The sequence below is a fragment of the Poromitra crassiceps genome (assembly GCF_964638095.1).
Source record: "Poromitra crassiceps genome assembly, chromosome: 9".
Taxonomy (NCBI): Eukaryota; Metazoa; Chordata; class Actinopteri; order Beryciformes; family Melamphaidae; genus Poromitra; species Poromitra crassiceps.
In genome coordinates, this window is record NC_139630.1 from 39080168 (window position 1) to 39100167 (window position 20000).

Consider the following 20000-nt stretch of genomic DNA (forward strand, 5'->3'; position numbering starts at 1 on the left):
TATATTAAGGTTGTTATCAGAAAATACAGAAATCACATTGCACCCAAACAATCCATGTTTATTCAATGTAATATTGTCATCATGGAGTATCCGTGTGCATCCATATTGCATTATGTACCGCTTCTCCGCAGGAAAAAAGGCCAATTAAACTGCAAAGCATTTACCTTTTATTTGCCCGTCTCCTGAGCACCCGGCCAGTTGAAGATGATGGACGCAAGCAATTTCTTCAACACGGCAGCCATGCAAATCACTCTCAGTGTCTCTCCCTCGGCCATTTCCCCCCACGGTATTCTAGATTGCAGCCTCCCGTTCTAATTGCTCCCAAACATCGCGGGCTAGCAGCGCAAGTTAATTGAGAAGGAGAGCGTTGATCTCCCATGATAGAGGGCTTTGCATAAATGAGTATTCCCCGAATAACTACAACATGCATCAAACTCACAAGCATCAGATCCTATTCTTGAGTTCAACCACAATCCTGTCCCTGAGCGCACAATCTTAGCTATATAGCCAACTAACAAGCTAGCGCCTTCAGCAAACAGTCCCGTTTCGATGTGATAGCTAAGTCGATAGAGATTACAGAAGTTCATGGGTTACGGACGTTGAGAATGATGGACACAAACAATAAACAGACAACAGAATTGTATATGAATTACGATTCTCGCAACAATGAGCACACAAGCACAATTCAGAAGCATAAAACCATGAGCCAGAGCCAAACCTATAATGCATAAGAATTAACGGCTCTAATGGTGAATAGTTTTTTGCAGGGATGGTAAGGCTCCCTATTAAATTGAATGAGAGCAAGCATAGACATTTTTGTGGAGGATAGTGGCAGGAAGAGCGCAGAAAAATTCCAAACGTAGCATTGGAAAAAGTGGCACAAACTTCCATGCAAATGTCAGGCGTTTTAGCAAATAATCTGGCAGGTGTCTCTCTGATTGAGTTCATTCAATCAAGATTAGTGTATCGAGCAATAGGCACTTTACCATCCGCTACAGCCATTTCACACCCACTAGCATCGGTGGTTTCTTGAGTGTGCCATTGTCTGCGGCAAGCCAAGCTCACACTGCTGTACCAGAATAGACTGCAATGTCTGCCGCCTCCTTCTCAAATACTAATCAACAGGATTGTGGAAGCGGCTTGGGTCTTTACGTCATTATGAATGCATTTGCCATGAGGGAGTTAATGACACAGGATGCTAAATCAGCACTCCTACTCAAAGACGCTCATTCTAGGTATCTCGCGGCACGGCTGGGGGATGAGCCTCTGGGGCTGCAAATCCTCACGCGCACCCTAATATAGAATTCCGATGTTATTTCTATTATCCTGGACAGTTAGGTCTAAATTTGTAAACATGAACATAGTTTGCAGTAACCCAACGTAACGTGTGTGGCCACAGCTGCAGTTTTAACTGTCTGTCTTAGTGTATATCAGACACACACTCTCGTCTTCCCTCCTCCTCCATGCGTTATGCTGGAGGGTCTGATATTTTAACCTTTCTATTACTCGTTTCCTCAGACATTTTATTTACACAACCTGCCAGGCCAATAAAGAACCAAATGATACTTATGATGGTATCACATTGAAAGGCAAAGGGCCTTTTTGAAGGAAAGGAGGGGAAGGGGGATGCAGAGTGTAGATTAAGAACCTCCCACTTTAATTTCTACATGATTAACCGCACAGTGAAATCCACGGTGCAAACCCTGGATATATGACAACGCAGTGAGTCACATTATAATGTGACTCACTGCGTTATAATGTGCGTATTTTCCTGTGCGTGCGTGCTGCTCATATTAGTGTGTGCAGGGTGCGTATGAGGGAAGATGTCAGGAAGCTATAACATGGCTCACATTTTAGTCATCCCACTGCGAGGCATATGATCAAAGAAATGTTCAGAGTGCTAAACGGATGAAACGGAATGATCAGCGGGGCATGCAGCGTGTTCACACAGGAGAAGATGTAAGAGCTGTTGAGAGCGAGACGGGAGGTCGGCTGTGGGTGTGATGATCTCTGCGTTTACCCTGCAGACGTATAGTCAGCTAAGTGACATATCAAACGCCAGGGTCTCACGGCACGGATGACGCATGAAGTTGCTGATTTTAACCGGCTCACATCCGTTAGCATCCCGGCTGCTGCAGTGACGTTTGAGTCATGCTGCGAGTATCAGAATGCATCAGACTCCAATTTACTCTGTATAGAAAAGTGGATTACAAGACATTGTCACTTTGCCAGCTGAAAACCTCTCTGTACACAAAGTATAAGACTTTTTTTCCCCCTGATTTTTCTCCCATGTTCTGCCCCAAATGTACTTGGCCAATATCTGCTGTCCCGGTCGTTGCTCCACACCCTCTCTGTCGATCTGGAGAGAGACGTAGACTAGCACGTGCTTCCTCCGATACATGTGCAGTCGCCAGCTGCTTCTTTCCACCTGACAGCGAGGAGTTTCATCGGCAGGATGTAGTGCGTGGGAGGGTCATGCTATTCCCCCCAGTTCCACTCCCCCCGAACAGGCGCCCTGACCGACCAGAGGAGGCACTAGTGCATTGATCAGGATTCATACCCCACCGGCTTCCCACCGCAGACACAGCCAATTGTCTCTGTAGGAACGTCCAACCAAGCCAGAAGTACCGCTGCCGAGGACTGAACCTGGGGAGTACTTTTACCTCAACACTACCCAGATGCCGCACAGAGTATAATACTAAAGGTCCTTACACATCGGGAGCATTTTTTTCGTGCGATTAATTCGCACGTCAATAATATTTCTGAATCAGTTAATGCAACCTTGCATACCAACGGCGAAGTTTCGCTGAGCGTTATTGTGGTGTTTATTTTTTCGAACCACGGCCGTTTTTTCAGAAATTCGCTTCCGACATGTACACATCTGTGGCTGTGATTGACAGGTGGGTCAAAACTCACATTGCAATTTCGTGCTGTATATTCGCATCACTCTTGATGTGTAAGGACCTTAAGACTGACATTTTTTTAGATGATCTCTGAGCTAGTAAAGTAGGGTCATGTGATTGTTTTTACAACTTTAACTTATATTTGTAGTTGTTACATACAAGTGTATTACGATTTTAATTAGAATTAGGTTTGGGGTTACAGTTTTACATACAACCCTATTCCTCTAACAATGGTTTTGTTTTGTTTAAATATTGTAATATTTCACTGCTTTTTCTTTACTTTTTAACTTAAAGAAATTCCAATTGTATGTTATTCTTATATCCAAGGATGTGACTAATTATATTTACTTATGTGGCTGTAATTGTGTAGATTTCTTTGTGTACTTACTTGTTTAAGGCAATAATTTTAATTTTACATGAGTATGTTTTTCCCAAAGTATTCTTAGCTACATTTTAAATCACATACTGTACAGTACATTACAGAGCACACATTTTGTAAGTATCAGAAACTGAGTGTGGAGTCATTCCCAGTGAACGTTCAGGCAGCAAAGAACAGAAGATTAAACTTGCTTTCCTTTGTGTGTGCAATTTATTTTGCAATTTTAAATGTTTCTAAATAAATAAATAAATCACGTTTAAATTATGTTCACTTGTGCTTTTGGAATTGCATGGAAAAGATAATATAATAAAAAAAAGAATCTAAAAAGTAGCTCATTCACTTTTACGTGACTTTTACTCCGAGTTCATTTTAAATTACCGTAAATTCCGGACTATAAGCCGCGGCTTTTTTCCCGTTTTTTGGCCCCTGCGGCTTATATAACGGTGCGTCTTATCTATGGATTTTTTCAGAAAAAAAAAAAAAAAAAAAAAAAAATCTCTCTTTTTTAGCACTCTTTCTAACTATAAATCCACTTCTGTTTTAATTTCCTCTCTTGCCCTCTTTTCACCACACCGCGGACACTGTGTGCACTGTAAAAATAAACAACGGTGGTGTTGTGTTATGTTGTTTTGTTGAAATGTTGTAATACGGTAAATGGGAGCTTCCTCAAACAGCCATCTCTTCCCGACAATCCCCTCTGTGCGTGACCACTTACATATGGTAATTACGGTAAGCAAACGGCCACTCGGGCAACAACTCCCTCCCCCGACTACCAGGAGAAAATCACAAACTTCGGCGAATTCACACAAAGGAAGATCAAGGAATATTCACAACAAGACGAGCAGTAGAAGCAACACTCTCACTTACCATGGGGAAGGTACGCAGAAATTCACACGAGGCAGCTTTCAAGTTGAAAGCAGTCAATCTCGCATTAAAAGAGAGCAGCCGCCGATCAAACAGAGCAGCCGCGCGTAACCTGGGCAAAAGGGACTGTCCGTCCGGGGGAGAACTACTGAACAACTCCCTCCCGACTATCAGGAGAAAATCACAAACTTCGGCGAATTCACACAAAGGAAGATCACGGAATATTATAGGAGTGTGAAAACATCCACAATTACCAACGGGTTCCAAAACGCTGGACTGCTGCGGGATGAAGAGGATGACGCCACGGGGACTGCCCCCTAGTCCGATACCTCACGAGTCCGATACCTCACGAGTCCGACACCTCATGGTTTTGGGTTAGGGTCTGGGGGAGGTTAGGTTTAGGCGTGGGGGTGGGAGAGGTTAGGTTTTGGGTTAGGGTCTGGGGGATGTTAGGTTTAGGCGTGGGGGTGGGAGAGGTTAGGTTTTGGGTTAGGGTCTGGGGGAAGTTAGCCTCTTTTTTCGGACTCGTGAGGTGTCGGACTCGTGAGGTATCGGACTCGTGCCATGGCACCTGAAGGAGAGAGGAGAGTGGTTGACGAAGCCACCCTGAACCTGTTCGTTTCCGACACTGAAGATGAGGACTTTGGTGGTTTCAGTACGCAGGAAGAAGAGGAAGACGAGGATTAGTGACTTGACTTCTCTGGTTACAGGTTTGCTGCACATATACGGTAGCCTATTGTTGTGTGATTTTGTCTGGGGATTAGTGACCTGACTTTTGTTTTGTTTTGTTGAAATGTTAATAAATGGGAGCTTCCCCAAACAGCGATCTCTTTCCCGACATTCCTCTCTGTGCACGAACCCTTTCATATGGTAATTAAACATCAAAACACCCGCGGCTTATAGTCCGGTGCGGCTTATAGAAGAAAAAAATAGTCAATTTTGGTCCCGCGGCTTATACACCGGTGCGTCTTATAGTCCGGAATTTACGGTAGCTACTTTTTTTAAACTTTTGCTTAGGTAGAGTTTTACACCGGTGGCTTTTTTCTTCGACTTCAGTCAAAATTCAGTAAGGTAACAGTACTTCTCTCTCGAACGTTTTACCACTCTTTGCAGCCCTGCTTAGATCTGAACTTTCTAAACCATGAAACTAACTGAACTGTGTGTTTCAAAAGGTGTACAATACTGTGCTGTGACACACTGATTCACCCCCAGCTGGTTTGAATGAGTGGCCTGGCAAAGCCTTTTGAGTTCAAATGAAAAGAACTCTTCAACACCTCACAACGTTCCTCTTGCCCTTGTTAGTCCTCCATGCCCCTTTGTCACAGAATATAACCCCTCTGCTACCTGCCCTGTGTGGGTGAGTGAGCGAGTTGAAGAGATAGAGAGTGACCAAGAAACAGTGTGTGAGAGAGAGAGAGAGAGAGAGAGAGAGAGAGAGAGAGAGAGAGAGAGAGAGAAAAATGTTTCTGTGATGTTTGTACGTCCCAGCGGGGCTATCATTAATTTAGCGTGAGATTGGTTCTCTCTACCTCCCACCTCCATCTTGATCTCATGCTTTGATCCTGAGATGTCACGGGCTTCAACACATCTCTCACCTCGGGAAAGCCTGAAGAAGCAGCCAGGGTTGGAGAAGCCGACCAAAATAGACGTGCGAAAGGTTACTAAACCACACACACCTTAGCGCTGTGGGCGCGCACACAGACACAGAGCACAGATCTACGCGCGCGCACGCGCTCGAACTCAGCGCTGTGTCAGACGCCGAGGCTCCCTCAGCAGTGCAGTACATCAGTAATGATAGTTCGACTCCCTTCACTTCCTGTACTTCCCTGAGGGGCGGAGAAATGTGCCAGGTCCTCTCCTTATTGTACCTCTCTCTCTCTCGCCAGAGTGTTTGACAGCCAGCCGGGGGAACTGTACACCTAAAGGCCTCGGCAAGTGACATTCTGTGACACCGCCGCGTGAATCCAAGCAGACGGCGCTATGGGAACGTTGCGGGAAGAAGGATGAACTTCAAAACAAGGCGCACCATCGGGAAGGCGTACGAAAGTAAAGTGAAAACTTTGTGGGGCGGGGGACAAAATTGTTATTGTTAAGTTACCAAAGTGCATCATCGGGCTAACGGGCGCATCCTGCATATTGACAAAAGAGGTATCGCTTCATCATTTCACCTTGAAAAGGAGAGTGCCTCATATAAAAGCTCTTTCATACCACGCAGAACGTTATTGACTTCCTTTGATATTAATAGCCTGTGACACAAAACGCCATTTTCTCAGTGATAGCGCGTGTTCCCCCCCCCCCCCCCCCCCCTTATCTGATGTGACCTTGTTGATGGTGCCGGAGACAGTAGTGTAATGAATCTGGGCTCAGTCATCATCGTTGCAGACTATTGATGCCACACATAGACAGGACGGGGTAAGGACTACCGTACTGTCTGGATATCCAAGACCCACATAGGCAGGACGGGGTAAGGACTACCATACTGTCTGGATATCCAAGACCCACATAGGCAGGACGGGGTAAGGACTACCGTACTGTCTGGATATCCAAGACAAACATAGACAGGACGGGGTAAGGACTACCGTACTGTCTGGACATCCAAGACCCACATAGGCAGGACGGGGTAAGGACTACCGTACTGTCTGGACATCCAAGACCCACATAGGCAGGACGGGGTAAGGACTACTGTACTGTCTGGATATCCAAGCCCCACATAGACAGGACCGGGTAAGGACTACCATACTGTCTGGACATCCAAGCCCAACATAGACAGGACCGGGTAAAGACTACCGTACTGTCTGGACATCCAATCCCCACATAGACAGGACCGGGTAAGGACTACTGTACTGTCTGGACATCCAAGCCCAACATAGACAGGACCGGGTAAGGACTACCGTATTGTCTGGACATCCAAGCCCCACATAGACAGGACGGGGTAAGGACTACCGTACTGTCTGGACATCCAAGCCCAACATAGACAGGACCGGGTAAGGACTACCGTGTTGTCTGGACATCCATGCCCAACATAGACAGGACCGGGTAAAGAATACCGTACTGTCTGGACATCCAAGCCCCACATAGACAGGACCGGGTAAGGACTACCATACTGTCTGGACATCCAAGCCCAACATAGACAGGACCGGGTAAAGACTACCGTACTGTCTGGACATCCAATCCCCACATAGACAGGACCGGGTTAGGACTACCGTACTGTCTGGACATCCAAGCCCCACATAGACAGGACCGGGTTAGGACTACCGTACTGTCTGGACATCCAAGCCCCACATAGACAGGTCCGGGTAAGGACTACCGTACTGTCTGGACATCCCAGCCCCACATAGGCAGGACCGGATTAGGACTACCGTACTGTCTGGACATCCAAGCACCACATGTGAGGGCTTGACATGGCAGCTTTTGCATGTCAGTTCTGTTGAAGTTGCAGAGATATTTACTGTAGCAGCTGTCTTCAGAGGCGGATTCCCCCTCAGCATCCCTGCAGTGATGCAGACGTACGTTGGCACGAGGGGTCATCATCATTACTGTGTGGCACACAATCTGTTTGTGATGAGAGGAGAACTGTGAGGAGGGCCGCCAACAGTAGTCCCTGTCTGTTACCACCCCCGCCCCCCCGCCTCACCCCTGAGGGAGAGTTATTGCTTTAATATGAACAGCGAATGGTTCAATTTGTCCTGCGGGTGTCAAAGGACTGCTCGGCGTGATTACTTTCTTGGCACACTGTTGACATTCATTGGCTGGGAGTCATTGGACAAAAGGCCTGTGTTAGAGGCTGGAGTGGCTGAGTAAGAGATAGGGATGGACACAGAGAGCTAGAGAGAGAGAGAGAGGTGGTGAGGGCCAGCCCTGCACAACTCGCTGTGCAGTACCACTTCAATCCTCTCTATGGATGAGAAGCATAGAGACGTATCCAAACCCTGACTGGCCCAAGCAGAGAAAAAAGCAGTCGAACTGAAATCCAACCCTTCACAAAGTCTCTGTTACTACTGTATGAGGAAGCGTCCGCGTCAATAACCGACATGGAGAAAAACACATCCAATAGTGGAGGAGGAACAGACGACTCCTGGATTTCTGTGGACATCGCACTTTTTGCAAATCGGATTATCTACAGTAGAGGCCGAAAAAACATTTCGCCTAATGACAAATGTCAAAGGTTTGGACACAGAATTATGGAATTATGCAGTGACCAAAAACATTCAACGTTAAATAAAAGCGATCTCATATTTTAGATTATTTAAAGTTGCCGCCCTTTGCAGAGGCTTTGCAAAGGAATTCATACATAGGAAATGGCATCAACTTCACTAGATTTCTCTATTTTCTTCCTCAAGCTTTAAGTATAAAGTATTTAAGCCTTTAGATCAAAATTGTAACATTTAAACATGAAAAACATTCAATCAGGCGTCTCCAAACTTCTGACTGGTTTTCCCCCCTCCCCTCCCCCTCGCCACACACACGTCTCCCGCGGCCTTCCCCCATCAATCCCCCACCCTACCTGGATGGTGGGCGGTGAGCGCTGCTTGCGGGTGGTGGTGGTGGAGAGCGTGGTGGTCGTCTCGATGAAGGTGGTGGACATCTCGGGCGGCACTGAGGTGGTGGTGCGCGCCGCGCCCCTGCTGGCCGGCACGTCGCCCACCAGCCGCACGCTGCCGTTCACCTTGATGTTGGCGTGGCCCTCGGCGGCCATGTTGAGTACTTTGAGGCCGTTGTAGTAGAGGCCGGAGAGCTGGCCCTGGTAGGGTCGCTTCCGGTCGTTCCCCCCGATGGAGATAGTAGCCTGGGTGTTGAAGATGGTCAGCTGCCGGCCTGGTGCGGCGAGGAACGGGGAAGGAGGGAGAGGAAAGGCGGAGGGACATGTCAATGTGTCCACGGATGGGGGACGCAGAAATTATCTACTGTGACATTAAAGGGACAGCTCACCCAAAAATCCAAAATACATGATATTTTATTATTAATGGTCTGTTTAGATAGTTTTGTGTTAGTTGCCTGAATTTTGGAGATATCGGCCCTAGAGATTTCTGCCTATAGCACCCATTAATGTAATAATTTACCAGAAATGTAATAACGCCCGGAAATGTAATAAAATGTTCTCTTAGTTTGATCAAAAGTGTGATAAAACCCAATAATGTAATTAAATATCCAGACTGATATTGTAATAACATTTGACCGATAATACCATAGCAGCTAGCGGGTGTAGTTCGGTCGAAAGAAAATAGTTCCTACATGAAATTGCTCACAACAGGGTCTGCTCACAACAAGGTATCTTGGGTAACCGGGTCATTATTTCTGGAAAGAGCTTTGAGCACCACGAGCCGAGTGCCATGCAGCTCCATTTGATCGGAGAGAAGGTAGATATCTCCAAAACTCTGTGGCAACTAACACAAAAATGATCTAGATGGATAAATAGGCCTGTGAGAGAGGCAGGCGAGAGGGAAAATATGTATTTTGAATCTTAGGGTGTGCTGTCCCTCTTTACATGCTGTGCTGCTGTATCGTCGCTCCACACCAAACAGGAATCACTAATGCAGGAGAGATGCAGGGATGAGGAGCTGTCTGTCTGATAACACTTCATATAACTGTCTGCTGGTCAGCTCTATTCATCGACACATGCTTGATATAATGAGTGTGGATGGAGTGATTCCAATGGCTAAAACTGTCATGGTGACGCAACACGTTTTACATCCTCTCAAAGAAATCACATATCGTAAAACTAGTTCACTAGTTCGCCGACATGCAAAACTATCCCAAGAACTCTGTGCACTTTAAATAACTGCAGCTATATGCTATGAAGGCTTATTCTCTATGAGATTTAAGAAGGAAAAACAAACAAACAACAACACGAGTGCTAACGGAGAAAACACCAGTGAAACACACTAATAAACTACACACACATGCAGGTCTGTAAAATGCTGTCTTTGGAGAGAAAAACAATATATATATAATATCGCTGGAACACGTTCCAAGAGGCACTTTGCCCTCTTATTAATATTCTCTGGACAAATACAGTGGAGTGGTGCAGAGGAATGATGAATAAATATGTATACAGTCCTGGGCATATTATGATAAAGTGTAAGCAACACACACACTCACTACATGCCATGATACATTTCATTAGAAGAAAACCTAAGTATCAGTCAAAACACATTGCTCATGCATTAGCTATTTCCTTTTCCTACAATGCACAGACACACACCACTGCAGGCTTGTTGTTGTTGTTATTTGCACAATTACAGCGGGCATGGAATGACAGGGAGGAGGACGTTCATATCGCAAAAAAGAGAAAATGAAACGGCATGTGTAGAGTCATGCATGCAGCCGTAATGGGATTTCTCAGAGCCGTTTGTGTTTTAGCGATTGTTAAAGGGACTTTATAATCAGGTTAAGGCGTTTATGCGCAATGACCTTTAAATGCGGTTTATAATGATATTATGTTAACCAGGAACATTTAATTAATAATCCAATCCACACAAATGGAATAAGCAGAGAGCGAGGTAGCGATTGGATAAGCGCAGTGTTGCTGATTGCAATTCGCAGCTATTTCAGAGCAGAATGCACCTTGGCGGGCTCACTGCGACACTTCGCCGGAGGGGGGGGGGAGCAGGAGGAGGGGGGGGGGGAGCAGGAGGAGGGGGGGGGGGGTCCAATTAGCTCTCCATCACAAACCAATTGAGGGTTTTATAGTGTGTGATGTGTATAACTACAATCAGATAAATTACAGTAGGGAAAAGCACCTGCTGTTTGGAAAGTTTTCAGACAAATATGCCCACTGACTAGTTTGTTCTCAAACACTGCAGAGGGTTTAAGCTGAGGGAGCGAATTCTCCCTTTAGAACAATGGGGCCCACAAGTAAATTTGGTACAACAGATTTAGCTTAAAGTGTTAATTGTTGTATTGCTCATAAAAGAGGACACATCTCTTCCCAGTCCCTTTAACTGGACACCATCAATGATTGCTGGACACAATTTAAAAGATGATGATGACAAAAAAGGGAATGGTAACTAAAGAAAAAAAGGAATAAACACAATCACAAAAATAAATAACACAGCGCTTTGATTTACTTGTTTTTTTTTAAATAGGGTTTTAAGGGATGGTTATTCATTCTCAAAGGTTGAAGGGAGCAAGCCGATGACATGACAGGAGAAAAGAAAAGAAAAAATATGATAAACATTCTAGAAGTCCGGTAAAGATTTACCTTTCTCCTGCAGCCAATCTTCTACTGGCCGGGTATATTTGAACGGGATTTTCTTATTTGCCATTTGATAGCGCTCAATGTCGCTGTTGCCTTTAAAGTTTGAAAGTTTAATAAACAGCTTGAAACAGTCGGCAACTGCAACAGACATCACTCACATTTAGACAGTCGTTTATAATGTGTTTTATACTCGTTTAGAAATATTTATAAAAGTATTATAATGATCTTTCAAGTAGCTTTAGTCGTAGGTTTAAAACTTTATATTTATATGGCACACTCCACACCAATATATAAGAAATATCCATGGATACAAAGCACAATAACACTTCCATAGCAGTCACATAAAAGACACAAATTGCATATCAAACCTGCAAGAAGATTAGATTAGGGGAAAAAACATGGATAAGAAAACACATCTCATTCTACATGATAAACATCATCATTGTTTAATCCTATCACATAATAAACACAAGGGGAGGGAAGTGGCTAAGAAGGCGGACGTGCATTACTGTAGCTGCCTTTCTCAGAGAGAAATCTGAGCTAATTTATGGGCACTAATTTTCCCACTGGACACCACCTGCTTTTACGTTTCAAGGCCCAAGGATTCATTTAGTAGCTCTCTGGAAGGACAGAGCTGTGTAGCGTAGTGGGTGTGCAGGGACGGGCTGGGGAGAGCGGTAAATTGAAGTACTGCAAACCTATTGGGAGGGAAGTCCCACGGTGACACAGATTTGAAGAGGACAATGCATACAAATGAGCTTGTTACTGCCGTGGTGGGAGGCCTTTTGGGTAAAAGTGCCAGCCCTGCTGCTAGATTCTCCTTTTCTGACACCAACAGGTTCTAGGTACAGGATAAGGGAATACAAACTAATAGGCTTTCTCTATGAGCAATGTACATAATCTGCTAGGCTATAGCAGCGTATGTACTGTACTTGTAATAAAAATGTAAAATGAGTAACAGCTGTATGTCTTTTATTCCGTTATCTCTCTTCTCTCTCTCTATCTCCCTCTCTGCTCACCTCTCTCTCCACACTCCTCTCTCTGCACTCCCTCTCCTCTCTCCCTCCGCTCTCTCCACTCTCCTCGCCCTTCACCTTATCTGTCTCTCCCCTCTTATCCCTCCCATCTTCTCTCCTCCCTCTCTTCTATGCTTGTTTTTATATGCTTTATATAAGACTGTTCAATTCTGTTTGTTGATAGTGCTTAAAGGGAGCTAGGGCTCTGTGGAAGGGAGTTTGTCTGTCTGTCCCACTGATGACATCATCAGTGATGTCATAAAAATTCACTCACACACACACACACACACACACACACACACACACACACACACAAAGTCCCAGTGATGATGTCTTCAGTGATGTCATAAACTGTGACATCATCAGTGATGTCATAATAGGTTGTGATGTCATCAGTGATGTCATAAAAACAGTTGTGACAGCATCAGTGATGTCATAAGAATCCCACTGATGATATCATCAGTGATGTCATAAGAGCAAAATCAAGTCCCAGGGGCAGACACTGAAAGAAGTGGGAGTCTGGCTTCAGACCCCTGTCTTCAGCCATGGACAGCTGTATGTTCCCAGCTCCAGGACAGGTGATCCAGCATCCCTGAGGAGCAGCTCGGGCGAGGCCGCGCAGCGGCCAAGCTGCGTATGCGGGCTGCAGGGCCAGTCCGGCGAGCCCACGCAGCGGGCGAGCCTAGGAATGCGCGAGATGCCTAGTTCTCTGTAAAGCCCCCTGAGACATGCCTGTGAATTAGGGCTATACAAATAAACTTGACTTGACTAATATTATTTCTGATATGATAGGATCTCTGGTTGTGTATGATGGGCCTGGCTGAGAAAGTCCCTGATGCATGTCTCTCTGAAAGGCTCTGTGAGACTGTTGACACTGACGAGTGAGATGTACTGTAGCTCTGTGCTCAAACACTTTGAGGCATGACAAAAGAATGCCAAGCCTGTGTATAATTATGATTGGCATCAGTGATGCCAGTGATCAGTGACGTTCCCCAGGTGGGGAGGTATTTGGAAAAACAAAGACGTGTCACATTGTCTTGCAGCAGAACGCTACAGTTTTGTAGTGCAATTGAAAGGATGAGCCTTCATAATTGTGTCAGCACTTGTAAAAAATCTCTCTTGAGCTGGCCATGAAGTCAGATAGTAGTAGTAGTATTATATTTCACCCCCCAATAACGCTGTCACCGTGTAAAAGGAAGGCACTAACGCAAAAAAAAGATTGAGGTTTTATGCAGGGAGCGTCGCCGTGTAAACAGGGCCTAAGAGCGCAATGGCATCGTTCTCAACTGCCGAAAGGAGTTGAACTGATGAAGTGCTCTGGAGTTCAATTAAATCGCTCCAAACACACCCAGTGTGAACCCGCTCTTAGGGGCTTACCATGCCATGCCAAGAAAAAACTAGGCCACAAAGTATTTGGGTACAAAAAAGGTTGTTTCACTAGTAAAGACCTTCACTCCTTGCCCTTCTCTTGACGACTTTTCGTTCAGAGGAGAAAAAAAAAAGCCAAGTGTTGAGTTTGCCAGCTGAGAGTGAGGATGAAGGTGCTAGGGAGCTAACGGAGCTAAATGAGCGTGTGTGTACAGTGTGCCAGCAGGTTAATCAGCGACTAGCAGGGCTGCTGCTCACTCCTTTGATCCCAGGCAGGGTTGGGGTAGCAGCCAAAGACACACTCCACTGGACAAGGGCCACAGAGGGAGGCAGGATGGTGTTATGAAAAACCCCGAGCGCAGATGGAAAGGTTAGGAGGTGAGAGGTACTGTAGGCTGCAGGATGTAAACGGCAGAATCTGCAAACGGTCACCGTGTGGAGCCGCTCCAACTTCTTTTCCTACTGGTTTCATGCTTCTTGGCGAATGTCCCAAAACTCTCCAGCTAGAGTGAAATGTGTTGTGAAACTGAGAGTAGGGGTATAGGCTTGCTGTGCAGCATTGTTAATGGGCTAGTCTCAGGTATAGCTTTTACATGGTTCTGCGTGATTAATGAGGTGACAGTCCTTCTGTAATGAATACACTAGAAGCTAATTGTCCAACTAATGAGAAAAATCTCTCCAGTCTGTCAATTTGATATTCAAGTTCTAAAGGTGACTCTAGAACGGATGACCTTGCCAATAAAGCCACAAGCATATTATAAAACCGTTCTGACCTTAAAGGATGGCTTTACCGTTAATCAACCCACTTTGCATCATTAATAAATCTTGGTAATATAAGCACATGGGCAGTGATTACCTTCTCGCTCTGTTTTTCCTCATGGAGATCTCCCATTTCCTCCTCTGGCAAAGCGCCACGTTGCGTTTTACGTCACAACGGAAGTTCGGACGCTGCGGAAGTTCTGCTGGAGAGGCAGAATCTGCTCCGAGGGCGGCTGTTATTGTTTATTTTTTAAGTATGCGCACATCCATGGAGAGTCGCATGGAGAGCCTTAACAAGACTTAATGACTTGCAGCTGGTGGGGGCGGAGTTTCTGCAGGCAGCAGCAGGAGGATTTTTCTTCTCCGTGAGGTAGACAGAAAGAGATGGTAAAACACTGCCCGTGTGCTTTACATTAGCGAGATGATATATGATACAAAGTGGGTTGATGAGCAGTAAAGCCATCCTTTAAGGTGATTTTGTTTAGTCAAAAGCAGAGTGGGCAGACTTTCCCCTCTAAAACATGTTCATCATTCTTCCTGGATGCTTGCTGGAAGAGTGCAAGCATACTGGAAGAATGTTAAAGTGCAATTTAGCATCAGTATGGGTGTTTGCTGTCTTTTCACTGTAAAATAATCCATATTGGTGTGATCTAAAATCCATACCGCAGTTTTTGGGTCATGCAGGGTTCAACATTGATCCCTATATGTTTTAAATAATAACAAAGTCTATTTGTGAGTGTTTTTCATATAACCCTGCTTATTTCAGATGCTCTTTACAACAATCTTGCTATGGATATCAACCCAGGACATGCTGGTCTCTCTTGTCCTAAAAGTGATCTGTTGACAAAAGACCCATACGAACCCTGATTTAGAACCCTTAGACACTAAAAAGTAGAGGGGAACCATCGGAACCCTGTAGGCCAGTGATACTCAACTTGCGGCCCCCGGAAGATGACACAGCTAATAAACTAGCTAGCTAGCCAGCCTGCTCTGTTGTTTTTTTTACAGTAGCCTACATTACTTCACGATGACAGCAGCCACAAGCAACGCTACTGTTAGTGAGTCATTGTTTCGTAATTGTTTTCGCCGTTTTCAATGTTAACTTTTCATGAAGAGTTGGAGTTAATGGAAAGAGGAAGCCATGCAGAGTGCAGGGTCCTGGGCCAAATATGGATTTTATGATTCACACAGTAGTTTATCCAAGTCAGCCCATCGCCATCAAAGAGTAAGTTATTTAAAAAGGTACAGGCCTCCGTGCCAACCGGTTTCATTCTGCCTGCCAGACAGGGTATTCTGACATCGCCAGACCAATTGGCTAATGGGGTTGTGATTGCCTGGCTCCACCGCCGGGTCGGTTCGGGGGCCAGACGCATCTGGCAGGCTGTGTCTGTCGCTGATGGTGCCTGGCGTGCGTGTGCGCGCTGCGCTGTCAAGATGTATAAGCTTGGCTTACAGTACATGCAATTTGGTTGGTTTTGTGTGGTACAGTATAGGAGACTGTCTACTGTCGTGTGTTGTGCACCCTGGTCCGTTGTCATAATTGCTGAAGTGGACACAGCATCATTGGTCAGGAGGATTTTCATTTGCATAATAGGTTAGCATTATTATTATTTTGGTCACTCTCTCCATGCTGATTGATCGTTGCATTGGCAAGGATGGACTAGCGTCATCATTTTGGTTTCAGAGAATTGTCATACAGGTAGGTACCTTTTGCAGTACTGTTTAGGAGAAGACACAGTAAGCACTATGCAGCAGGGCTGCACGATTCTGGATAAACATGAGAATCTCGATTTTCTTGCTTAGAATTGAGATCATGATTCTCCACACGATTCTTACGCAAAACTATTTTTTAATAACTATGCATTTTACTGCACTCTTTTTGCTTCATATAGACAGAAACAACAACAATACTATAATGACTGTAATGGGACTATCACATCAGCAGGTCAAATGGGCTTCACACAGAGTACACACACGCTAAATTGCAATGAAATTTAAATTTAATTAACGGTATTAAACTTCTCCAATCTCCAGCTGGTTTATCCTGCCATCCATCCATTCATATTCTGTGCACACTGCCTGCACAGTGCAGCATTAAGTAGGCTATAGCCTGAATTACAAACCTTTGGAAATCTAACTACCTGTCTTTCGGAATATCTTTTTGTGGTTGCGGATCGGTTTTGAGCCATTGTTTTATGTATGGAAATGGGCTGGGCGGATACAGGATCTCCTCTTATTTAGAACAATCCCTCTCAACCTTTCTGCTTCTGTCTGCTGCGTATGCGCATTTTGTCACGTGGTGAAACGCAGGAGCGCTTGATGTGATGCAAGGGCCGTCCCTAATGATTTGAAAAGCGGAATCATTGTCATTCAGGAATGAGATCGCATAGAGGTATGAATCGAGATCGCGATTTTCAATCTCTCTGTCAATACTGTACCTGCCAATCAGCAGTCAGCTGAAATTGGCAAAGCCTCCCTTTAAGTACATTTTTGTTCACATATTTCATACTTTGTTGCATATTTTATACTTGTCTTAATTGTATGCTGGAAATGACCTTGCCTGAATAAATAAATGCTCAATAAAATAAATAATAGGAGACGTGTGAAGCAGCTGCAGCATACTGAAATCCTGTGTTTGGCCGTACACACATACTGTACCTACATTTAACCATAATACACACAGACCTATATGGGCCTATACTGAGCCAACAGGATGGCGCCCACGGCACAGAATATAAACCATGTGCCCAGACACTACCATCACATATGCCCACGGCACAGAATATAAACCATGTGCCCAGACAGACACTACCATCACTTAGAACACGGCTCTCTCGAATACTCAATTCTGATTGGTCAATCAACAAGATTCACCGGTCATTATTTCTCGACAACCGACCGCTGCTCTGCCACACCTGGATTAATCAGTTGATAAGAGCATTTTGTCTGCAGACACTACTAATTAGGCCAACCAGTTGCAGCTGTGGTGTCTTGTGTGCCAATTACGAATGACTTGTGTGCCAATTACGAATGAAACCGCTTTGTCGTTGAAAACGCTATTAAAAAATATATTTGAATAATTATTTTTGTCAGATTACTGAAATAATTTAGTTGTAGGCCGTGTTCTAAGCGGGATAATGTATAGTGAGCCGGTGATTACTGGAAATAATGACCTTCAGGTGAATGATTAAGCCCTCCGCTGCGCGTCGGGCTCAATCATTCACCTGTCGGTCGGTGTGTGTGTGTGTGTGCGTGTCCATGCACAGTTTGTGTATGTCTCTTACAGTATAGCTCTAATGTGTGCTTCTCCATTTCGTCTCCCAGCCAAAACAGTGTCTAAATGTTTCCCCTCCGGTAGCAGCTATTCAGTCAACACAAACACTGGCACGGCGACAGTCATCCGGGCGGGGCGGTCGCTTCGTTGCGTTCAGTTTGCTTGGCAGACAGATCTCGCCGGGGTCCCATCATGGGGCCAGCGCTGAGGGCGCAGCCAAACTGTGAAAATGGCTACCGTGACGGGGCTCCTGGCATTCCCTCCATTTGGTGATGATGAGTACATTTGATATACCGTGGCCCTGTCCAAAAGCCATCATTCCAGAGCTCAGCTCCGTAGCTAGCTGTCATGGCTGCTGTTATGAGCATCCTACACCACCCACCTCCTTTCCAAACTACTGCCTGCTTTCATCTCTCTCTGTCTCTCTCTCTCTGTCTCTGGCTAGTCTTTTCCTGTCCTGTCTCTCTCTCTCTCTCTCTCTCTCTCTCTCTCTCTGTGTCTCTGGCTAGTCTTTTCCTGTCCTGTCCCTCTCTCTCTTTCTCTCTCTCTCCCTCTCCCTCTCTCTCTCTGGCTAGTCTTTTCCTGTCCTGTCTCTCTCTCTCCCTCTCTCTCTCTGGCTAGTCTTTTCCTGTCCTGTCTCTCTCTCTCTCTCTCTCTCTCTCTCTCTCTCTGTGTCTCTGGTTAGTCTTTTCCTGTCCTGTCTCTCTCTCTCCCTCTCCCTCTCTCTCTCTGGCTAGTCTTTTCCTGTCCTGTCCCTTTCTATTCTCTCTCTCTCTTTCTCTTTGTCTCACCATCGATCCAGCTATCCAACTCTCTTTCATCTGCTGCCTACTATTCTCTCTCTCTCTCTCTCTCTCTCTCCGTCTCTCTCCTATGCAATCAGGCTTTTCTTCGCTCGTCTTAGTTGAATCAGGCCTCTTCAGCTACACAGCCACACTTCTGCCATCATCTATCTACTTTCCGCGCTGGCTCCCCATTCCCTTCTTCTCTTCTTCTCTGTCCATATATACTGTATGTCACCTTTCTCTCTCTCTCTTTAGTCTCTATGCATTTCTGTCATCGACTCCATTAAACACCTCTCACTTCCCCCCGGTGTCTGCACTTCCTTCCCATTCGCCCGCTTCCCTCCGTTTCTCCCGCTTGCGTCGGCTCCGTCTCTCCGCCTTCCGTTCTCGCTCAGATGTCAGACAAAGCCAGTAGATTCATCATTTATCAGGTCGCTCCCAAGTTGATTGTGTTCAAAGGATGAATTAGACCGGTGGCTTGTGCGCGCGCGGCTTATCTGAGTGCGTGTTGTAAAGAATGACGGAGGCCGCAGACAGATAGTGTGTCAGATAGGGCTAATCATGTTTTTGGCCCCCGGGGGGTGGGGGGTGGGGGGGGGGAGGGGGTGGGGCGGGAGGGGAGGGGGTGGGAGGTGACGACGGCGCGTGAGGATTTATCTCGCGCCCGAGGAATTGTTTTGTCTGCACTTCAAGACAAAGATTGGCGGATCTTTTGAAAGGTCATGATCACTTTCGCGTGCATGATGGCGTGCATGAAGACTAGGACGACTGCGGTCATTTACAAACGCAAACCAAAACACACACAGACGCACACGCACACGCACACACACACACACATGCACGTGCACGTGCGCGCGCCCGCCCGCGACATACACACAAACACACAGCTTCCCCGAGGCCCGGCTCGGTCCAGTAATTCTTTGATTCAAAGATTCAAACTCGACGCAAAAAGATAATGTGATCCAAAATCAAAGACGATGGAGATTGTTAGAGTGTTACGTAAGGAAATTGGAAGCATCTCGCTAAACAAAGAGAAGCCCCTGCAGTGGAGTACACAGGATTGTGGCAGAGATGCGGATGGATGAGAAACGTGGACAAAGAGGAATTTTGGGGACATAAAAAAGATTGGAGCAATCATGAGAGGGCACTGTTTGAAGAGGCAGAAGAAAGAGACAGAAAGTACACACACTCTCTCTCACACACACACACACACACACACACACACACACACACACACACACACACACACACACACACACACACACACACACACTCACACACACACACACACACACACACACACACACACACACACACACAGACACACACACACACACACACACACACACACACACACACACACACACAGACACACACACACACACACACACACACACACACACACACACACACACACACACACACACACACACACACACACAGGCTGCAGGAGG

General features: G+C 45.7%; 1 protein-coding gene across 1 annotated transcript in view; it reads right to left on the reverse strand.

The window, feature by feature from the left end:
• The window catches only part of nrxn3b (neurexin 3b), a gene marked incomplete at both ends in the record, with an annotated part of 373896 nt that overhangs the window by 26023 nt on the left and 327873 nt on the right, over positions 1–20000 (reverse strand). Inside the window, one exon of the mRNA XM_083643677.1 lies at positions 8651–8961. Coding sequence (XP_083499803.1) covers positions 8651–8961 — 311 coding nt within the window. The remainder of the gene's footprint in view (positions 1–8650; positions 8962–20000) is intronic.